This window comes from Heterodontus francisci, chromosome 5, assembly GCF_036365525.1.
Source record: "Heterodontus francisci isolate sHetFra1 chromosome 5, sHetFra1.hap1, whole genome shotgun sequence".
In the NCBI taxonomy this organism is placed as follows: Eukaryota; Metazoa; Chordata; class Chondrichthyes; order Heterodontiformes; family Heterodontidae; genus Heterodontus; species Heterodontus francisci.
In genome coordinates, this window is record NC_090375.1 from 59229085 (window position 1) to 59251329 (window position 22245).

The 22245-nt window shown below is 48.5% G+C and overlaps 1 protein-coding gene across 4 annotated transcripts in view; it reads right to left on the reverse strand.

Annotated features, from left to right (window-relative positions):
* The window catches only part of LOC137369868 (tubulin delta chain-like), a 109400-nt gene that overhangs the window by 48438 nt on the left and 38717 nt on the right, over positions 1 to 22245 (reverse strand). For all 4 annotated transcript variants that reach the window (XM_068031513.1, XM_068031515.1, XM_068031512.1 and 1 more), the window contains 3 exons: positions 13083 to 13178; positions 6599 to 6660; positions 2934 to 3071 (listed from right to left, as the gene is read on the reverse strand). In XM_068031513.1, the coding sequence (XP_067887614.1) occupies positions 2934 to 3071; positions 6599 to 6660; positions 13083 to 13178 (296 nt within the window). The remainder of the gene's footprint in view (positions 1 to 2933; positions 3072 to 6598; positions 6661 to 13082; positions 13179 to 22245) is intronic.

The following is a 22245-nucleotide window of genomic DNA, read 5'->3' on the forward strand; positions in this document are numbered from 1 at the left end:
AGAGAGTTTTGCCCTTTTAAACACAAAGGAAAAGAAGCTGGAGATACTCAGGTCTGTGGAAGAACCTTAGAACTGAAACATTGACTGACTTGCATAAAATTACATCGAGTCTACAGCACAACTGTTATATGCCAGCATTTATGCTCCACACAAGCCTCCTCCCACCTCACTATCAGCATTTCCTTCTAATCCTTTCTCCCTCATGTGTTTATCTAGCTTCCCCTTAAATGAATCTGTATTATTCGCCTCAACTATTCCTCATGGTATCAAGTTCCACATTCTAAACCACTCTCTGGGTAAAGATGTTTCTCCTGAATTCCCTACTGGATTTATTAGTGACTGGGAGGCCCCCAGCATGGAAGGAGATGCAGCCTGCCATTGCGGGTAAGGGAGAGAGACAGTGCCTCCATCTTGAGGCACCCTCTCAGCAACTTTAAAGAAATTGAATTTTAAAATGGCCACAGCTGCCAGGCACCATTGCGGAGGGGAAACCCCACCACAGGACGGCCTGTGGCCATAGCTGAGGCCAAGTAAACAAGGAGGGTCTCAAAGCCTGCCTAGAGCACAGGCCCCACACCGCCCCCACCCCACCCCAGTCTGCCAGCAGGAGGCCACCTCCAGGCACCTGGCCTGTTCCCGACACTGCAGAGGGCCCGTAGGCTCACTTACAAATTCCAGTCGGCCTCTGATAATTGGCCTTAATTGGCCTTTCACTTACCTTAATTTTCTTTTTGTGCCCCCCACCCCCCCCCCACCACCCTCATATCCTGCCTTCAAGAAAATGGCCTGGAGGCAGGATAGTGCTGGAAAACCAGTACGCGGACTAGTGGCACAAAATTACACACCCACCTGCCTCCGTTCTCGCCCCCATGTCGGGGCAAATATTCAGCCCTTGGTGTCATCCACAAATTTTCAAATCGTGCTTCCAATTCCCGAATCCAATTTCTTTATGTAAATTGTGAACGACAGTGGTCCCAGCACCAATCCCTGTGGAATCCCACTTTCCTTCTTTTGCCAGCCTGAGTAGCTACACATAAACCCTACTCTTTTCTTCTAGTTCTGTAGCCAACTTGCTATCCATTCTGCTATTTGTCCCCTGATTACACATGCTCTGATCTTCGTCATGAGTTTACTGTACGATACCTTGTTAAAAGCCCTTTGAAAATCTAATATATGACTGACTTCTGTTTCTCGGCAGACAGGCTAAGCATTTCCAGCTGGTGATCTGGAATGCACCATCGGAATAGGTAATGGAAGCAGATTCAATACTGACTAAATGTTGGCTAGAAGACCATCTCCCTGTCCCAGTTCAAATAATATTGTGGCATTTTAATGTCCATCAGAACAGGTAGATGGGGCCTCAGCTAAACTTCTCACCAAAAGGACACCCCCTCCAAAAACGGAGCACTCATAAGATGGACACAAGATGAGGGAGGCCATCCCCTCACCGAAGGACCTATAGTTCACCAGTCATAGCATCAATTTGTTTGTTAAATGATTACAGGGGGTTTCTTTGGTTTCAAAAACTAGAATGTCTGCCTTGTGTCCCATTCATCAGAACTCAACGAGTTGTTGCAACCTGGAATGCACTGCCTGAAAGGGTGGTGAAAGCAGACTCATTTGTAACTTTTAAATGAAAATTGTATATATGCCTGAAAAGGAAAAAATTGCAGGGTTATGGAAAAAGAGCAGGGGAGTAGGACTAATTGAATTGCACTTTCTAGCAAATTATTCCAATTAGATAGGTTATGTGGAGAGTCTGGGATTGTTCTCTTAGAGCAGGGAAGGTTTTACGAGATTGATAGAGATGTTCAAAATCATTGAATGGTTTTGATGGAGTAAGTAAGGAGAAACGGTTCCCAGGAGGGTCAGTAAGGAGAGAACACTGATTTAAGGTAACTGGCAAAAGAATAGAGGCAACATGAGGAAAAAATCTTTTACTCAGCGAGTTGCTATAATCTGAGATGGACTGCCAGAAAAGTTGGTGGAGGCAGATTCAACAGTAACTTCAATAGGGAATTGGCTAAATAATTGAAGGGGAAAAATTTGCAGGGCTGTGGGAAAAGAGCAGGGAATGGGACTAATTGGAGAGCTCTATCAAAGAACTGGCAGAGGCATGTTGAGTGAATGGTCTTCTGTGCCGTATATTTCTATGATTCTATGCTATATTTGGGGAAGACCAGGGATCATGACTATAAATTACACAAAGCAAGAAATAGATTAGATGTTGGATGGTTCTTCTATCCACGGAGAATCGTAGACCTGTGGAGCAAATTGCTGTCCTTTATGGTGAATGCTAATATTTTCAAGTGGTAGTTGGAGCTTGGCTGAGGCAGAGATCACCTTGTACAAGAGGTAAGTAGCAAATAATATAAGACATGGTCAACGTGGTCTCCTATGTAGAGGCTATGTGGCACCTAAAGAGTATGGAGACTCTTGCTGTGATCCTCATCACATATGGGATGGGCTAGTTGGTCCTATTTTATTTTCCTGTTTATGTTTTCGTATGCCCATATTGTTGAAAAACCTGAAATTGGGAGACTGAAAGCAAAACTGCCTGCTTAATATTACGTGACAGTGAAATTCTCATTGGGAGTCATTGGAATAACTCCCCTGCATTTCAAAAAAGATTCCATGGGATCTTTTACATCCACCTTAACAGGCAGATGGGGGCCTCAGTTCAACATCTCACCTGAAAGACAACATCTCCTGCAATGCAGAATTCCCTTAGTAGTGCATTGAAGTGTTAGTCTGGATTATGTGCTCAAGTCCTAGAGTGCAGTTTGAACCCACAACCTTCGGATTCAGAAGCGAGAGTCATACCAAGTGGACCTTTCACAATAGGACACATAATTCACTGTAGCAGAGGACTGTTGAAACCAGTTCTGTCTTCCAGCTGTTTGATTAACCTTTGACCTGTTTGTTTTGCTCACCAGACCCTGTGCCACCACTCAGACTGTGCAACAGTATGGCCCCACTGTAACTGTCTCGTCGCTCCACCTCTTTCCGAAAGCTGTCCATGGTGCAGTGAAGCAAACTGTTGTCATCCTCCGTCCGCAGCCCATGATACCCTGTGAATAGATTATGGCTTGTTAGGCCTCACTGGATCAATATGAATCATTTACATACAGTGCAATCCTGTTAGAATGATCAAAAAAATTGCAAGCCCTGAACTGTCGTGCTAATCAGATGTCTGAACAGTGCTACTTGGCGCTCACCGGTACTGATTAAATAACTACTCAGCCAATTGTTCCCCATCTGCTGCTCAGCCTGTCCTTAACTAAGTGCTGCTCCACCTCTCCACCCTCAGCACTACTTAGCTTACACTGTCTAACCTTTCCTCAACCTTGCACTGTTTAGGACATAATCTACAAGGGCTTGGATGTGTTACGGTTTGGATGGGAAAATTGAGCTCATCTAATGGTTTATTAGGTAATAGCACTTTCCAGTGTGTTGAGCCCATATGTGGAACTTTTAATCCCAGTCTGGTCTGGGTTACTGTAATTTATTTCATCTTAGATTGTAATTGCCCTGGGTTAGAGAGAGGAGGAGTAAAAATTCAGTGAACCCTGCTGAAATTGATATGTGTGTGTGTACATATATATATATATGTATACATATATATGGTGTGTGTATGTATATATATAGATATTATATATATCATATACAGCTCAGAAGGAGGTCATTCGTTCCGTTAGGCCTCTGCTGACTCTTTGAAATAAACTATCCAATCAATCCCACTCTCCTACTCTTTCCCCATACCCCTACTTTTTTTCTAAGTTAATATCCAAATCCTATTGAAAGTTACTATTGGATCTTCTTCCACCACCTTTCTTGGCAGTAAATTCCAGATCACAACAGCCCCCTGCTTTAAAAATTCTATGGATTTCCCCTTAGTTCCTTTATCTTAAATCTGTGTCCTCTGGTTACCAACACACCTGCCAGTGAACCGTTTCTCCTTAATTACTCTATCAAACCCCTCAGAATTTTGAACACCACCATTAAAACTATCTTTAACCGTCTCTGCTCTAAGGAGAACATCTCCAACTTCTCTAGACCCTCCACATATCTGAAGATCCTCATGTCTTGTATCCTTCTAGTGAAATTTGCTCTGCACCCTCTCCAAGATCTTGACATCTGTGTGTGTCTGTGCATATGCGTTAAAATTGCATTACATCGGCTAAAGACTGCATCTGTACTGGTGAAGAGGGCCTAACGTTTTTTTTGTAAATCATTTATATAACCACCTTTAATTTGTATAAACAAGATAAATATTAATGAGGAAAGCTGTCCATGTGCCACCAACTCATCCATCCATAAAGGCCCTACACTATTCCTCCCCAACTCCCCATGATACCAGCTTACTTTTTGCCTCCACTCCCTACCATTCCATGTGTTGAAGAAGATATTCCTGACAGCAACACTAAATTTACCTTTCACCAATTTGAACCCATATCCCATTATCTTTCTTTTAATTTGTTCCTGTGGGTGACACTAGCAATGCCATCCTTTATTGCCCGTCCCTAGTTGCCCTAAAAGGATTAAGAGTCAACCATGTAGTGTGGGACTGGAATCACATGTGGGCCCAGACCAGTTAGTGGTCATAGGTTTCCCTTCCCTGTCATGATGTAGATTGAAGTAGTGTTCTGAATATACAACTTATACTATTTACTATCTATCTTTCATCATAAGCCGAGCTCCTGACACTCTGAATCAGCCCTGTGATTTTTCTCTGTACTGCCTCCAGGGCTTGAAAATCTCCCTTGTTTTTTGACAACCAGAATTGGACACAGTACTCAAGGTTGGTCTGACCAAAGCCCTGTACAGTTTGATCATTCCATCCTCTGATTTATATCCTAATGTTTTGGCTAAGGAGTCCAACATCATGTTGGCTTTGTTGATTTTTACTCTGCGTTGGTTGGACACGTTGAGCATCAAGTTTGCTAAGACACCAAGATCTTTTTCATCTTCATGTATTCTTGATATATATTAATGCCCTAGGTTTAGGTGTACATGGTACAATTTCAAAATGACACAAAACTTATAAGTATCCTGAACTGAGGAGGATAGTGATGGACTTCAAGAGGACACAGGCAGGTTGGTGGAATGGGTGGATACATGGTAGATGAAATTTAATGCAGAGAAGTGCGAAGTGATATATTTTGGTAGAAAGAATGAGGAGAGACAATATAAATTAATGTGTGCAATTCCAAAGGGGGTGCAGGAACAGAGCGACCCCGGGAGTATATATGCACAAATTGTTCAAGATGGCAGGGCAGGTTGAGGAAGTTGTTAATAAGGCAAATGGGATCTTGGGCTTTATAAATAGAGGCATAGGGTACAAAAGTAAGGAAGTTATGATACGAACATACGAATTAGGAGGAGTAGGATGATGAATCTTTATAAGATTCAGCCTTAACTGGAGTATTATGGCCAATTCTGGGCACCACACTTTAGGAAGGATATGAAGGCTTTCGAGAGGATGCAGAAAACATTTACGAGAATGGTTCCAGGGTTGAGGGACTTCAAGTTACGTGAATAGATTGGAGAAGCTGAGGTTGTTCTCCTTAGAGAAGAGAAAGTGAGAGGAGATTTGATAGAAGTGTTCAAAATCATTAGGGGTCAAGACAGAGGAGATAGAGAGAAACTGTTCCCATTGGCGGAAGGGTTGGAAACTAGAGGATATGGATATAAAGTGAATGGCAAAGAACCAACAACATGAGGAAAAACATTTTTATGCAGCAGGTGGTTAGGATCCGGAATGTACTGCCTGAGAGTGTAATGGAAGCAGATTCAATTGTGACTTTAAAAAGGGAATTGGATAAGCACCTGAAGAGAAATAAATTGCAGGGGTACGGGGAAAGAGCTAGGGAGTGGCAGTAGTTGATAGGCTCTTGCCAAGAGCTGGCACAGACACGACAGGCTGAATGGCCTTCTTCTGTGCTGTAACCATTTTATTAAGTTGTGAGTTTATATCCCATAGTTCATAATTTGTGGACTGGGACCAGGAAAAATTACCAGGTATGTGACTGGATTCAACTTAGAACCCAAATGATTCACTAATGACGTTCGGGGAAGGGAACCCAATTAGCTCAATCTGGTCTGGCATACAGGATGTGGTTGGCTCTTAATGCCATCTGAAATGATTTTGGAACTGACTCCCAGAAAAGTCTTTAATGATTTTATCCTTCAGGGAATACCTCCAGTTACAGGAAAGAGCAAAAAACCTGATGTCTATATAAAAGACCACGGCCTACTTGACAGGACAACAAGGTCTGAAAAGAGAAAAGATGAGATACAACTACAACAACAACTTGCACAAACATGTTAGCTGACGCCAAAGTTGGCTTTAGAGCTGTAGATTGTCGGAGGAGGAAAAGGATGAGGGAGTTGAAAAATGTGCAATGCTTCTTGATTTCAACACAGTGAGGATGTAAAAAGGAGGAAGAGTGCGTAGGACAAGATATCTGGAACTTAGGAGGAACAAGAGGAAAGAAGTTTGGAACAGCACCAATTATAACAGTACTGATAAAAAGAGAGATAAGGAAGATTGAGGTCTTTCAGCTTTAAAAGCCTAAATTACATCTCAGAATCTCACCAAAAGCCCAGTTGTTGCCTCTTCCTCGCAGGCCAATTAAAATGTTTGAATCTCTGAATGACCTTTAACAAAATACAAAGGTTATGTCAGTTTAATTGCTATTATTGTAACAGGGTCTATAGTGTAGCCGGCCATAGTTCAACAGAGATCCGTCTGAAAGGACAGTACGAGCCCAACACTTACACCATCCACATTTATCAAAGGCAGCCACCTATATCAGGAAAACGGTGCCAACCATTTGCCATCACCATAGGCATCAATTACTTCTAACATATTAAATATGTCAGAGATTTCAGTCCAAGCAATTGTTAAAATGTGACTACCTTAGTGAAATGACTGCCATTAAGACCTTTCATGACTTCTGTGGCCTTGGATCAGGCAGCCTTGCCACCTCTCTGGTGCCCAGAGAGAACAGAGCAGGAGCCAGAGAGAACACAGCAAGTGCCCGGAGAGAGCAGAGCAGGAGCCCGAACAGAATAGAGCAGGAACACAGACAGAGCAGAGCAGGAGCCCAGAGAGAACAGAGCTGGAGCCCTGCGAGAGGAGAGCAGGGGCACAAACCGAACAATGCAGGAGTCCAGAGAGAGCAGAGCAGGAGCCTGGAGACAACAGAGAATGAGCCCAGCGAAAAAACAGCAGGTGCACACAGAGAGTAGAGCAGGAGCCCGAAGAGAACAGAGCAGGAGCACAGAGAGAACAGAGCAGGAGCCCAGAAAGAGCAGAGCAGGAGCCAAGAGAGGGCTGGGCAGGAGCACAGAGAGAGCAGAGCAGGAGCCCGTAGAGACCAGAGCTGCAGCCCGGAGAGAACAGTGCTGGAGCCCGAACAGAATAGAGCAGGTACACAGACAGAGCAGAGCAGGAGCCCGGAGAGGACAGTGCAGGAGCCCAGAGAGAACAGGGCAGGAGCCCGAAGACAGCAGAGCAGGAATCCGGAGAGAACAGGGAAAGAGCCTGGAGAGAACAGGGCATGAGCTCAGAGAGAACAGAGCAAGTGCCCAGAGAATACAGAGCAGGAGCCAGGGAGAGCAAAGCAGGAGCCTGGACAGAGCAGAGCAGAAGCCCAGAGAAAACAGAGCAGGACCCCAGAGAGAACAGAGCAGCAGACCGGAGAGAACAGAGTCGGCACCTGGAGCGAACAGATCAGGAGCCTGGACAGAGCAGTGTAAGATCCCAGAGAGAACAGAGCAGGAGCCCATAGAGAACAGCGCTGGAGCCCGGAGAGAACACATCAAGTTCATGGAGAGAGCAGAGCAGGAGCCATAGAGAACACATCAAGAGCCCAGAGAGAACAGTGCAGGAGCCTGGAGACAACAGAGAATGAGCCCAGAGAAAAAACAGCAGAAGCGCACAGAGAGCAGAGCAGGAGCCCGGACAGAATAGAGCAGGAGCACAGACAGAGCAGAGCAGGAGCCGTGAGAGAACAGAGCAGGAGCCTGGAGACAACAGAGAATGAGCCCAGAGAAAAAAGAGCAGGAGCACATAGAGAGTAGAGCAGGAGCCCGAAGAGAGCAGAGCTGGAGTCTGAGAGAACAGAGCAGGAGCCCAGAGAAAACAGAGCAGGAGGTCGGAGAGAACTGAGTAGGATTCCAGAGAGATCAGAGCAGAAGCTCAGAGAGATCAGAACAGGAGAGCAGAGAGAGAGCAGAGCAAGTGCCCGGGGAGAACAGAGAAGAAGCCCATAGAGAGCAGTGCAGGAACCTAGAGACAACAGAGCAGGAGTACAGAGAGAGCAGAGCTGGAGCCCAGAGAGAGCTGTGCAGGAGCCCGGAGAGAGCAGAGCAGGAGCCCAGAGAAAACAGAGACAGAGCCCGGAGTGAACAATGCAGGAGCCTGGGCAGAGCAGAGCAGGAGCCCAGAGAAAACAGAGACAGAGCCCGGAGTGAACAAAGCAGGAGCCCGGAGAGAACAAAGCAGGAGCCCAGAGAGACCAGAGCCAGTGCCTGGAGCGAACAGATCAGGAGCCTGGACAGAGCAGAGCAAGATCCCAGAGAGAACAGAGCAGGAGCCCATAGAGAACAGAGCAGGAGCCCATAGAGAACAGAGCAGAAGCTGAGAGCGAGCAGAGCAGGAGCCCACAGAGAAACGTGCAGGAGCCCGGAGAGAGCAGAGCAGGAGCCCAGAGAAAACAGAGACAGATCCCAGAATGAACAGCGCAGGAGCCTGGACGGAGCAGAGCAGGAGCCCAGAGAGAACAGAGCAGAAAACCGGAGAGAACAGAGCCGGCGCCTAGAGCGAACAGATGAGGAGCATGGAAAGAACAGCGCTGGAGCTCATAGAGAACAGAGCAGGAGCCTGGACAGGACAGAACAGAGCAGGAGCCCAGAGAGAACAGAGCAAGAGCCCAGAGAAAACAGAGAAGGAGGCCGGAGAGACCAGAGCAGGAGCTGAGAAAGAACAAAGCAGGAGCCCGGAGAGAATAGAGCCAGAGGCCGGAGAGTGCAGAACAGGAGCCGAGAGAGAGCAGAGCAGGAGCCCAGGGTGAACAGAGCAGGAGCCCAGGGAGAACAGAGCAGGAGGCCGGAGAGAACAGAGCCGGTGCCCGGATGAACAGAGCAGGAGACCGGATGGAGCAGAGCAAGAGCCCAGAGACAACAGAGCAGGTGCCCAGAGAGAACTGAACAGGAGCCCAGAGAGAGCAGAGCAGGAGCCCAGAGAGAACAGAGCAGGAGACCGGAGAGAACAGCGCTGGAGCACGGAGAGAGCAGAGCAGGAGCCCGGACAGAATAGAGCAGGAGCACAGACAGAGCAGAGCAGGAGCCAGAAGACAGCAGAGTAGGAGCCTGGAGACAACAGAGAATGAGCCCAGAGAAAATAGAGCAAGAGCACACAGAGAATAGAGCAGGAGCCCGAAGAGAGCAGAGCAGGAGTCTGAGAGAACAGAGCAGGAGCCCAGAGGGAGCAGAGCAAGAGCCCATGGAGAAAACAGAGAAGGAGCCCATAGAGAGCAGAGGAGGAACCTGGAAACAACAGAGCAGGAGTACAGAGAGAGCAGAGCATGAGCCCAAAGGGAACAGAGCTGGAGCCCTGCGAGAGGAGAGCAGGGGCACAAACCGAACAATGCAGGAGCCGAGAGAGAGCAGGGCAGGAGCCCAGAGTGAACAGAACAGGAGCCTGGGCAAAGCAGAGCTGGAGCCCAGAGAGAGCTGTGCAGGAGCCCGGAGAGAGCAGAGCAGGAGCCCAGAGAAAACAGAGCAGGAGCCCAGAGAGACCAGAGCCTGCGCCTGGAGTGAACAGATCAGGAGCCTGGACAGAGCAAAGCAAGATCCCAGAAAGAACAGAGCAGGAGCACAGAGAGAGCAGAGCATGAGAACAGAGCATGAGCCCAGCGAAAAAACAGCAGGAGCACACAGAGAGTAGAGCAGGAGCCTGAAGAGAGAGCAGAGCAGAGTAGGAGCCTGGAGACAACAGAGCATGAGCCCAGCGAAAAAAGAGCAGGAGCCCGAAGAGAGCAGAGCAGGAGCCAAGAGAGGGCTTAGCAGAAGCACAGAGAGAGCAGAGCAGGAGCCCGGAGAGATCAGCGCTGGAGCCTGGAGAGAGCAGAGCAGGAGCCCGAACAGGGCATGAGCTCAGAGAGAACAGAGCAAGTGCCCGGAGAGTACAGAGCAGGAGCCAGGGAGAGCAAAGCAGGAGGCTGGAGAGTGCAGAACAGGAGCCCAGAGAGAGCAGAGCAGGAGCCCAGAGAGAACAGAGCCTGCGCCTGGAGCAAACAGATCAGGAGCATGGACAGAGCAGAGTAAGATCCCAGAGAGAACAGAGCAGGAGCCTGTAGAGAACAGCGCTGGAGCCTGGACAGAGCAGAGCAGAAGCCGAGAGAGAACAGAGCAGGAGCCCAGAAAGAGCAGAGCAGAAGCCGAGAGAGAACAGAGCAGGAGGCCAGAGAGAACAGAGCTTGAGCCCGAACAGAATAGAGCAGGAGCACAGACAGAGCAGTGCTGGAGGCTGAAGAGAACAGAACTGGAGCTGAGAAAGAACAACACAGGAGCCCGGAGAGAATAGAGCCGGAGGCCGGAGAGAGCAGAACAGGAGCCAAGAGAGAGCAGAGCAGGAGCCCAGGGAGAACAGAGCAGGAGCCCAGAGAGAGCAGAGCAGGAGGCAGGAGTGCATCGAACAGGAGCCCAGAGATAGCAGAGCAGGAGCCCAGAGAAAACAGAGCAGGAGGCCGGAGAGAACAGAGCCGGAGCCCAGAAAGACCAGAGCCGGTGCCGGAGTGAACAGAGCAGGAGAGTGGACGGAGCAGAGCAAGAGCCCAGAGACAACAGAGCAGGTGCCCAGAGAGACCAGAGCTGAAGATTGGAGAGAACAGCACTGGAGCCCGGAGAGAATAGAGCAGGAGCACGAACAGAACAGAGCAGGAGCGCAGACAGAGCAGAGCAGGAGCCCGAGAGAGCAGAGCAGGAGCCCGAGAGAACAGAGCAGGAGCACGAACAGAACAGAGCAGGAGCGCAGACAGAGCAGAGCAGGAGCCCAGAAAGAGCAGAGCAGGACGGCACAGTGGCGCAGTGGTTAGCATCACAGCTCCAGCAATCCGGGTTCAGTTCTGGGTACTGCCTGTGCGGAGTTTGCAAGTTCTCCCTGCGACCGTGTAGGTTTCTGCCAGGTGCTCTGGTTTCCTCCCACAGCCAAAGACCTGCAGGTTGATAGGTAAATTGGCCATTATAAATTTCCCCTAGTGTAGGTAAGTGATAGGAGAATGTTGGGTATGTGGTAGGGAATATAGGATTAATGTAGGATTAGTATAAATGGGTGGTTGTTGGTCGGCACAGACTCGGTGGGCCGAAGGGCCTGTTTCAGTGCTGTATCTCTCTATGTTTCAGGAACTCGGGAGAAAAGAGCAGGGGCCCAGTGAGAGCAGGGCAGGGGCACAAACCGAACAATGCAGGAGCACAGGAGTGGAGAGAGCAGAGCAATAGCTCAGAGAGGAAAGAGCAGGAGCCCGGACAGAACAGAGTAGGAGCCTGCAAAAAAGAGCAGGAACCCAGGCAGAGCAGGGGCACAAACTGAACAATGTTGGAGCAGAGCATGAGCCTGGAGCAAACAGCTCAGGAGCCCAGAGAGAGCAGAGCAGGTGCCTAGAGAGAGCAGAGCAATAGCCCATACAGTAAAGAGCAGGAGCCCAGCGAGAGCAGAGCAGGGGCACAAACCGAACAATGCAGGAGCTGAGAGAGAAGAGAGCAGGAGGCTGGAGAGAACAGAGAAGGAGCTCAGAGGGAGAAGAGCAGGAGCCTGGACAGAACAGAGTAGGAGCCTGCAAAAAGCAGAGCTGGAGCCTTGAGAAAAAAGAGCAGGAGCCCAGAGAGAGCAGAGCAGGTGCTCAGAGACAACAGAGCCAGAGCCTGGAGTGAACAGCACAGGAGCCTAGACAGAGCAGGTGCCCAGAGACAGCAGAGCTGGTGCCCGGAGAGAATGGAGCAGGGGCACAAACCGAACAAAACAGGAGCCTGGACAGAGCAAAGCATCAGCCCAGAGAGAGCAGAGCAGGTGACCAGAGCCGGCACCCAGAGTGAACAACGCAGGAGCCATAGAGAACAGAGCAGAGCAGAGCAGGAGGCCAGAGAGAACAGTGCAGGAGCCCAGATGGAATAGAGCAGGAGCTCAGACAGAGCAGAGCAGGTGCCTAGAAAGAACATAGCAGGAGGGCAGCAGAGCAGGAGCGCTAACCGAACAATGCGAGAGAACAGAGCAGGAGGCTGGAGAGTGCAAAACAGGAGCCCGTAGAGGGAACAGAGAAGGAGAGCAGAGCAGGAACCTGGAAAGAACAGAGCAGGTGGAGAGAGAGAGCAGAGCAGGGGCACAAACCGACCAATGCAGGAGAGCAGAGCAAGTGCCCGGAGAGAACATAACAGGAGCCTAGAGGGAGCAGAGCAAGAGCTGAGAGAGAAAAAAAGCAGGAGCTCGGAATGAGCAGAGCAGGAGCCCACAAAGAACAGCGTAGGAGCCCACAGAGCAGGAGCCTGGAGAGAAGAAGAACCCAGAAAGAGCAAATGTGGAGAGAACGCAGGAGCAGAGCGCACTTCAGCATGGGGAAGCAGATCTCAGAGAAAGCACTAGGGGAGCAGGGGAATAGCAGGAGCACACCTGTGTTCGCTGCTCATTTGCTTACTCATCACCACTGTGCCCTGGGAGGTCGCCTACCTGTAAAGCTGGCCCTGTATTGCAGATTCCTTGCAAGGTGCATGGACCCCAGTTTGAGAATCTCTGCATTAAAGCAGTGGCTACTCTTCTAGAGTATTTCATTGACTCTGAAGCACTTTGGGACATTCAGTGGACATGCTATATAAATGCAAGTTTTTTTTGTTTCATCGAGATCGGTTAACAGCACAGGCTGGGAATGAACCCTGAACCTCTAGGGTCTGTTGGGGGACATTCTGATGCTAAGACATAATAAAGAGCATTGGGTGTGGTAATAATTTGTTGATCATTCTTAATTCAGAAGAGGAATTTTTGTGGAAAACACACATACTAAGTTAAGGAGATTGTTACATACCCGGTCTTCACTTCTCGGAGCAATCTCCTCACTACTTTGTGCTCACTGTCCACACACAGGGCACTTAGGTTCCCACTGGGTGTGTAGAATGGATACCTGTAACAAGGGATTCCATCACATCTCCAGTACATAAACACAAAGTGATATATTTTCATATTGTTAACTGAATACCAGATGCCCCCCACCGAAGAGAGTAAGCATATTGTAGCAAAGACACTCCAAGATCTCCCTCGTATTGCTTTTGTTAGGAAGGCAAATGAAATAAAAGTCAGAAGGGTGTAAATCAGCCTGTGGACTCACTATTACCCATTCTACCCAGTTCTGATGAAGGGTCACTGACCTGAAGCGCTAACTCTGCTTCTCTCTCCACAGATGCTGCCAGACCTGCTGAGTATTTCCAGCATTTCTTGTTTTTATTTTAGATTTCCAGCATCTGCTGTATTTTGCTTTTATTACCCATGCTACACTATTTCACAAAGCCAAAATCTACCCAAATACTTCACCATATTGTACACACTGGAGAATCTGGTGTGTCAGCTTTGGCAATGTGGTAACAAACTTGCCTCTGAGTGGGAGATCATGGGTTCAAGTCCTGCTCCAGGGACTTAAGTAATCAAGGCTGACATGCTAGTGTAGTACTGAGGGTGTTGCAGGGAGGCTGAGAACTTGCTGGGTAGCATGTTTCTGGATGTGGTCACTTGGCAGCTTAAGGGGGTGCAGGCAGAGAGTGACCACAAGACAGTCAAGCGGGACCAAGAAGGTAGTACAGGAGTCCTCTGAGTGCATTTTGCTCTCCAATCAATGTTCAGTTCTGAATACTGGTGAAGGCAATGGCCCCTCTGGGGAATATAGCCAGAACCAAGTTCATGGTACTGTGGGTGGCTCAGCTGGCAGGGGAGGGGGCGGGGGGTTTCAGTTGAGGAGAAATAGTGGTAGGGGACTCAATAGTTAGAGGAGCAGACAGGTGTTTCTGCAGCTGCAGATGTGACTCCAGGATGGTATGTTGCCTCCCTGGTGCCAGGGTCAAGGAGGTCACTGAGCAGTATCCTGAGAAGGAAGGGTGAAAAGCCAGAGGTCAGAGACCATATTGGTAGAAAGAGAGAGGAGGGATTTCAAGAAAGGAATTAAAAAGTAGGACCTCAAAGGTAGTAATCTCCAAATTACTCCTAGTGCCATGCAGTAATGAGTACAAATATAGGAGGATAGTGCAAGTGTATGTGTGGCTGGAGAGATGGCGCAGGAGGAAGGGCTTTAAATTCCTGGGGCAATGGGACTGGTTTTGCAGGAGGTGGGACATGTACAAGTCGGATGGGTTGCATCTCACCAGGGTTGGGACCAATATCTTGGCTGGGAGATTTGCTAGTGCTGTTGAGGATAGTTTAAACTATTTTGGCAGGCGGGTGGAAACCTGAACAAAGATTCAGAAGGAAGACACCCCAACAGTCAGAGGGAGATAGAAGAGCAAACAGATAGTCAAATTGCTGAGTACAGAAACAATAGGGCAATAAGTGTAGGGGATTTCAACTACTTTAATTGGGATAAATTCAGTGTAAAAGGCACGGAGGGCACAGAATTCTTAAAATGCAATCAGGAGAACATTTTTAACCAATACATTGCAAGCCCAACAAGATATGGAGCAGTTCTGGACTTAGTTTAAGGGAATGAATCTGGGCAGGTGGAAGGAGTATCAGTGGGAGGTATTTTAGTGGTAGTGATCATAATTCAGTTAGATTTGGCATAGATATGGAAAGAATAAAGATAGATCAAGAGTAAAAGTTTTAAATTGGGGAACAGCCAATTTTACTAAACTGAGATATGATTTGGCAAGAGTGGACTGTAAACAGCTACTTGGAGGTAAATCAGTGTCAGAGCACTGGGAGACATTCAAGGAAGGGCTAAAGAGGGTTCAGTACAAATATGTTGTTTCAGTGCTGTATCTCTTAAAAAAAAAGAAAAAGGCTGCGGCTCATAAATCTAGATCCTTTTAGATATCAAAGATCATGGAGTGTGGTTAACTCTTAAATACCCTCTGAAATGGCCTAGTGAGCCACTCAGCTGTATCAAACCGCTACAAAGACTAAGAAAATGAATGAAAGCGGACGAGCCAACCGGCATTGACCGAGGCACTGGAAACAAAACTGGCAAACCCAGCCCTGTGGACCCTGCAAAGACCTCCTTACTAACATCTGGGGGCTTGTGCCAAAATTGGGATGGCTGTCCCACAGACTAGTTAAGCAACAATCTGACATAGTCATACTCACAGAATCATACCTTACAGACAATGTCCCTGACACTACCATCATCATCATGTCCTATCCCACCTGCAAGACAGATACAATAGAAGTGCCGGCACAGTGGTATACAGTCGGGAGGGAGTTTCCCTGGGAGTCATCAACATTGACTCCGGACCCCATGAAGTCTCACGGCATCAGGTCAAACATGGGCAAGGACATATCCTGCTGATTACCACCTATCACTACCTCCTCGGCTGATGAATCAGTGCTCCTCCATGTTGAACACCACTTGGCAGATGCACTGAGGGTAGCAAGGGCACAGAATGTACTCTGGGTGGGAGACTTCAATGTCCATCACCAAGAGTGGCTCAGTAGCACCACTACTGACCGAGCTGGCTGAGTCCTAAAGGACATAGCTGCTAGACTGGGTCTGCGGCAGTTGGTAAGGGAACCAACATGAGGGAAAAAGCTACTTGAACTCACCCTCACCAATCTGCCAGCTGCAGATGCATCTGTCCATGACATCATTGGTAGGAGTGACCACCGCACAGTCCTTGTGGAGGCGAAGTCCTGTCTTCACATTGAGGATACCTTCCATCGTGTTGTGTGGCACTACCACCGTGCTAAATGGGATAGAGATTTTAAACAGATCTAGCAATGCAAAACTGGGCATCCATGAGGTGCTGTGGGCCATCAGCAGCAGCAGAATTGTATGCAACCACAATCTGTAGCCTCATGGCCTGGCGTATCCCCCACTCTACCATTGCCATCAAGCTGGGGGACCAACCCCAGCTCAATGAAGAGTGCAGGAGGGCATACCAGGCATATCTCAAAATGAGGTGTCAGCCTGGTGAAGCTACAACCCAGGACTACTTGCCTGCCAAAAGGCGTAAACAGCGTGTGATAGACAGGACTAAGTAATCCCACAACCAACAAATCAGATCTAAGTTCTGCAGTCCTTCCACATCCAGTTGTGAATGGTGGTGGACAAATTAAACAACTAACAGGAGGAGGAGGCTCCACAAATATCCCCATCCTCTCTTTGTCTTCAGGTCTGTGAGGAGAACTTCCCTTCCTCATCAGTACCTCATTCTTTAAATAATAGCAATCAGGCACACCCACTGCTTCAATTTCAGTCTGGGCAACCTGTGTTAACTCTCTCAATATATAATAAAAACAAGAAATACTGGAAATACTCAGCAGGTCTGGCAGCATCTGTGGAGAGAGAAGCAGAGTTAACATTTCAGGTGAGTGACCCATCATCAGAACTCTAACTCTCTCAAGACTGGGTCGGCTCATTGAGCCTCAGGGAGGGAAGATTAACTTAATCCATTCCTGAGTCCTCTAACTTTCCAAAGAAAGTTTCAGACAGAAAGACCTCATGGTCATCTGCCTGCAGTGCCAATTCAGTTTCCTCTGGGGGAGCTGGTTTGATCATGGCCCAATTCATTACACATTCAGGGGAACTGCAGAGAACCGTCTCTTGCCACTTCCATGTCTCTCTGATCTCCTGCAGTCTCTCTATCACTACTGGGGAAGCTACCACATTCACCCCCGCCAGATCATTACCTAGGAGCATGTCAACCCCATCCACAGGCAAACTAGAGACAATCCCGACAGTCACTGGTCCCAAAACTAGGTCAAACTCAGAGTGCACCGGGTGTAAAGGTACAGGCGCACATTGCCCTCCAATACCATTCACCACCATTCTGGTATTTACTGCACTCTCTGGAGGAAAGGTCAGGCCTTTTCCCAGTAAAAGGGATCAAGAGGCCCCTGTGCCCCCGAGGATTACTATGAGCTTGCTTGCCCCACTCGATGGGTACGGAGTTACTCTCCCTTCAGACACAAAGTCCTGATAGCCTTCAGGAACACTATTGAATTTTCCTGCACCTACAGCAGTATGTCTTCTGGGTCTTACCACTGCTACAGTTAAAGCCACAGCTTGTTCTGCTGTGCTTTCCATCTCTGAGCGGACGTTCCCTGATTAACCCTACAGGTTTACACCATAGTTTCCAGCATCCAGCTCTTAGATGACCTGTCTTATTGCAATGGAAACACACAGGTCTCCGTGTCTCACTCCTACTTACAGCACCTTCCTTTTTGGCTGGAGGAGGGCCCGCAGTGCCTGCTGCTTTTCGCTCTCTCCCAGGACTGCTTGGGCTTCTATCACCTTCCCACCCTTTGTCCTTTACAGATTTTTGGGGGTGATTCGGAAAGGTTTTCCCGTGGGGAATTGATTTGTACATTAGAGGAAACTCATCAGCCAGAACTGCGGCTTGCCGGGCTCTATGAACTTTCTGTTCATCTACATGAGTCTTTATGGAGAGTGGGAGAGAGTTTTTAAATTCCTCTAGCAGAATTACCTCTCTGAGGTTTTCATAGCTGGGCTGCACTTGAAGAGCCCTCAACCACTGGTCAAAAGCCAGCTGCTTATTTCTCTCAAACGCCAAGTAAGTTTGATCAGCTTGCTTCTTGAGGGTTCGAAACTTCTGGCGATAGGCTTCCGATACTAGATCATATGCCCCGATTAAAGCATTTTTTGTCAGTTCATTATTTGATGAACTCTCATCTGGCAACAAGGAATAAACCTCTTGGGGTTTTCCTGTCTGCTTACTTTCCAGCAGAAAAGTCCAGGTCTCAGTTGGCCACTTTAACTGCCTTGCAAGTTTCTCAAAAGATACAAAAAATCCTTCCATGTCTCCCTCATTGAATTTTGGGATCAGTTGAGAAAATTTTAACAATTCAGTACACAGCCCTGAATTACTATTCTCTATACTGGCCATCTCTTTCACTGTAACCTGTCTCTCGATGCAGAAATCAACAAGCGCATGGGAAAGGCGTCCGCTGCTATGTCCAGACTGGCCAAGAGAGTGTGGGAAAATGGCACACTGACACGGAACACAAAAGTTCGAGTGTATCAAGCCTGTGTCCTCAGTACCTTGCTCTACGGCAGCGAGGCCTGGACAATGTATGTCAGCCAAGAGCGACGTCTCAATTCATTCCATCTTCGCTGCCTCCAGAGAATCCTTGGCATCAGGTGGCAAGACCGTATCTCCAACGCAGAAGTTCTCGAGACGGCCAACATCCCCAGCATATACACCTTACTCAGCCAGCGGCACTTGAGATGGCTTGGCCACGTGAGCCGCATGGAAGATGGCAGGATCCCCAAGGACACATTGTACAGCGAGGTCGTCACTGGTATCAGACCCACCAGCCGTCCATGTCTCCGCTTTAAAGACGTCTGCAAATGCGACATGAAGTCCTGTGACATTTATCACAAGTCGTGGGAGTCAGTTGCCAGCGATCGCCAGAGCTGGTGGACAGCCATAAAGGCAGGCTAAAGAGTGGTGAGTCGCAGAGACTTAGCTGTTGGCAGGAAAAAAGACAGAAGCGCAAGGGGAGAGCCAACTGTGTAACAGCCCCAACAACCAATTTTATTTGCAGAACCTGTGGAAGAGTCTGTCACTCTAGAATTGGCCTTTATAGCCACTCCAGGCGCTGCTTCACAAACCACTGACCACCTCCAGGCGCTTACCCATTGTCTCTTGAGACAAGGAAGCCAAAGAAGAAGATATTGGCCATGCTTTCACTGGGGTTACTCTGTTGCCCCCTAGCTAACTCGAGCCACCTCAGCTCTCTTACTGGCTTCAGTTGCAGATATGTGAGTATTCTAGCACACACAACCACAAGAAAAACTGTATTGAAATCTTTTCTCTTTTTGATTGGGATCAATTTGATTTCCCACTTCCAATTTCTCATTTGTCTGTGGATCCAATCACAGACGCTAGCCCCCAAATTTCTGTTACGATCAGGTGAGGATGGAGTCTAGGGCTCCCCTCTCAGCCTATTCCGAGTTGGGCCATAACAGGGTTTAATTTTTAAAACACCGTGTTTTAGCCTCCACTCAGTGAATCCTTGCTCACTGCTCTCTAATTGTAATGGCAAAGAAATCAACCAGACAGGTTTTCTTAGATTTAAACAAGAAAGGTGTAAGTTTATTAACCGTAAAACTTTAATTCAGTTAAAACTACTAAAAATACGCGACGCAACCATGCCAGCATGCATATGCGATAAACACACATGCAAATAGAGACAGAGGAGGAGAAAGGATTAAAGAGGAAAGGTTTTAAGTAATATGGAGTTCAGTTGCTCGTTTTGGGATTCGATGTAAAGCTTTTGATTGCAGTTAAGTCATGCAGTTATTGTTGGGGCCCAGTGCACACTTTCACTTAATAAGCTGGTACCAGAAGGCTGCAGGAGTCTTCTCTCTTGAGGCTGTAGTTACTTCTGTGGGTCCCTGGAACTTTGCGTGAGAGAATGAAACCGGACGGACAACCCGGCATCGACATAGGCACCGGAAACGACAACGGCAAACCCAGCCCTGTCGACCCTGCAAAGTCCTCCTTACTAACATCTGGGGGCTTGTGCCAAAGTTGGGAGAGCTGTCCCACAGACTAGTCAAGCAACAGCCTGACATAGTCAGACTCACAGAATCATACCTGACAGACAATGTCCCAGACACTGCCATCACCATCCCCGGGTATGTCCTGTCCCACCGGAAGGACAGACCCAGCAGAGGTGGTGGCACAGTGGTATACAGTAGGGAGGGAGTTTCCCTGGGAGTCATCAACATCGACTCCGGACCCCATGAAGTCTCATGGCATCAGGTCAAACATGGGCAAGGTAACCTCCTACTGATTACCACCTACCGCCCTCCCTCAGCTGATGAGTCAGTACTCCTCCATGTTGAACACCACTTGGAGGAAGCACTGAGGTTGGCAAGGTCACAGAATGTACTCTGGGTGGGAGACTTCAATGTCCATCACCAAGAGTGGCTCGGTAGCACCACTACTGACCGAGCTGGCCAAGTCCTGAAGGACATAGCTGCTAGACTGGGTCTGTGGCAGGTGGTGGGGGAACCAACACGAGGGAAAAACATACTTGACCTCGTCCTCACCAATCTGCCTGCCGCAGATGCTTCTGTCCATGACAGTATGAGTGACCACTGCACTGTCCTTGTGGAGACGACGTCCTGCCTTCACATTGAGGAGACTGTCCATCGTGTTGTGTGGCACTATCACCGTGCTAAATGGGATAGATTTTGAACAGATCTAGCAATGCAAAACTGAGCATCCATGAGGCGCTGAGGGCCATCAGCAGCAGCACAACCACAATCTGTAACCTCATGGCCCGGCATATCCTCCACTCTACCATTACCATCAAGCCAGGAGACCAACCCTTGTTCAATGGAGAGTGCAGGAGGGCATGCCAGGAGCAGCACCAGGCATACCTCAAAATGAGGTGTCAACCTGGTTAAGCTGCAACCCAGGAGTACTTGCATGCAAAACTGCGTAAGCAGCATGCGATAGACAGAGCTAAGCGATCCCATAACCAACGGATCAGATCTAAGCTCTGCAGTCCTGCCACATCCAGCCGTGAATGGTAGTGGACAATTAAACAACTAATTGGAGGAGGTGGCTCCACAAATATCCCCACCCTCAATGATGGGGGAGCCCAGCACATCAGTGCGAAAGATAAGGCTGAAACATTTGCAACAATCTTCAGCCAGAAGTGCCGAGTTGATGATCCATCTCGGCCTCCTCTGAAGTCCCCAGCATCACAGATGCCAGACTTCAGCCAATTCGATTCGCTCCGCGTGATATCAAGAAACGACTGAAGGCACTGGATACTGCAAAAGCTATGGGTCCTGACAATATTCCGGCAATAGTACTGAAGGCCTGTGCTCCAGAACTTGCTGCGGCCCTAGCCAAGCTGTTCCAGTACAGCTACAACACTGGCATCTACCCTGCAATGTGGAAAATTGCCCAGGTGTGTCCTATACACAAAAAGCAGGACAAGTTCAACCCAGCCAATTACCGCAGCATCATCAGTAAAGTGATGGAAGGTGTCATCAACAGTGCCATCAAGCGGCACTTGCCTTGCAATAACCTGCTCGGTGATGTTCAGTTTGGGTTCTGCCAGGGCCACTCAGCTCCTGACCTCATTACAGCCTTGGTTCAAACATGGACAATAGAGCTGAACTCAAGAGGTGAGGTGAGAGTGACTGCCCTTGACATCAAGGCAGCATTTGACCAAGTATGGCATCAAGGAGCCCTAGTAAAACTGAGGTCAATGGGAATCAGGGGGAAAACCCTCTGCTGGCTGGAGTCATACCTAGCACAAAGGAAGATGGTTGTGGTTGTTGGAGGTCAATCATCTGAGCTCCAGGACATCACTGCAGGAGTTCCTCAGGGTAGTGTCCGAGGCCCAACCATCTTCAGCTGCTTCATCAATGACCTTCCTTCAATCATAAGGTCAGAAGTGGGGATGTTTGCTGATGATTGCACAATGTTCAGCACCATTCTTGCATCCTCAGATACTGAAGCAGCCCATGTAGAAATGCAGCAAGACCTGGACAATATCCAGGCTTGGGTTGATAAGTGGCAAGTAACATTTGCGCCACACAAGTGCCAGGCAATGACCATCTCCAACAAGAGAGAATTTAACCATCTCCCCTTGACATTCAACGGCATTAGCATCGCTGAATCCCCCACTATCAACATCCATTGACCAGAAACTGAACTGGAGTAGCCATATAAATACCGTGGCTACAAGAGCAGGTCAGAGGCTAGGGATCCTATGGCGAGTAACTCACCTCCTGACTCCCCAAAGCCTGTCCACCAGCTACAAGGCACAAGTCAGGAGTACTCTCCACTTGCCTGGATGGGTACAGCTCCAACAACACTCAAGAAGTTCGACACCATCCAGGACAAAGCAGCCCACTGGATTGGCACCCCATCTACAAACATCCACTCCCTCCACCACCGACGCACAGTGGAAGCAGTGTGTACCATCTACAAGATGCACTGCAGCAATGCACCAAGGCTCCTTAGACAGCACCTTCCAAACCTGTGACGTCTACCAAC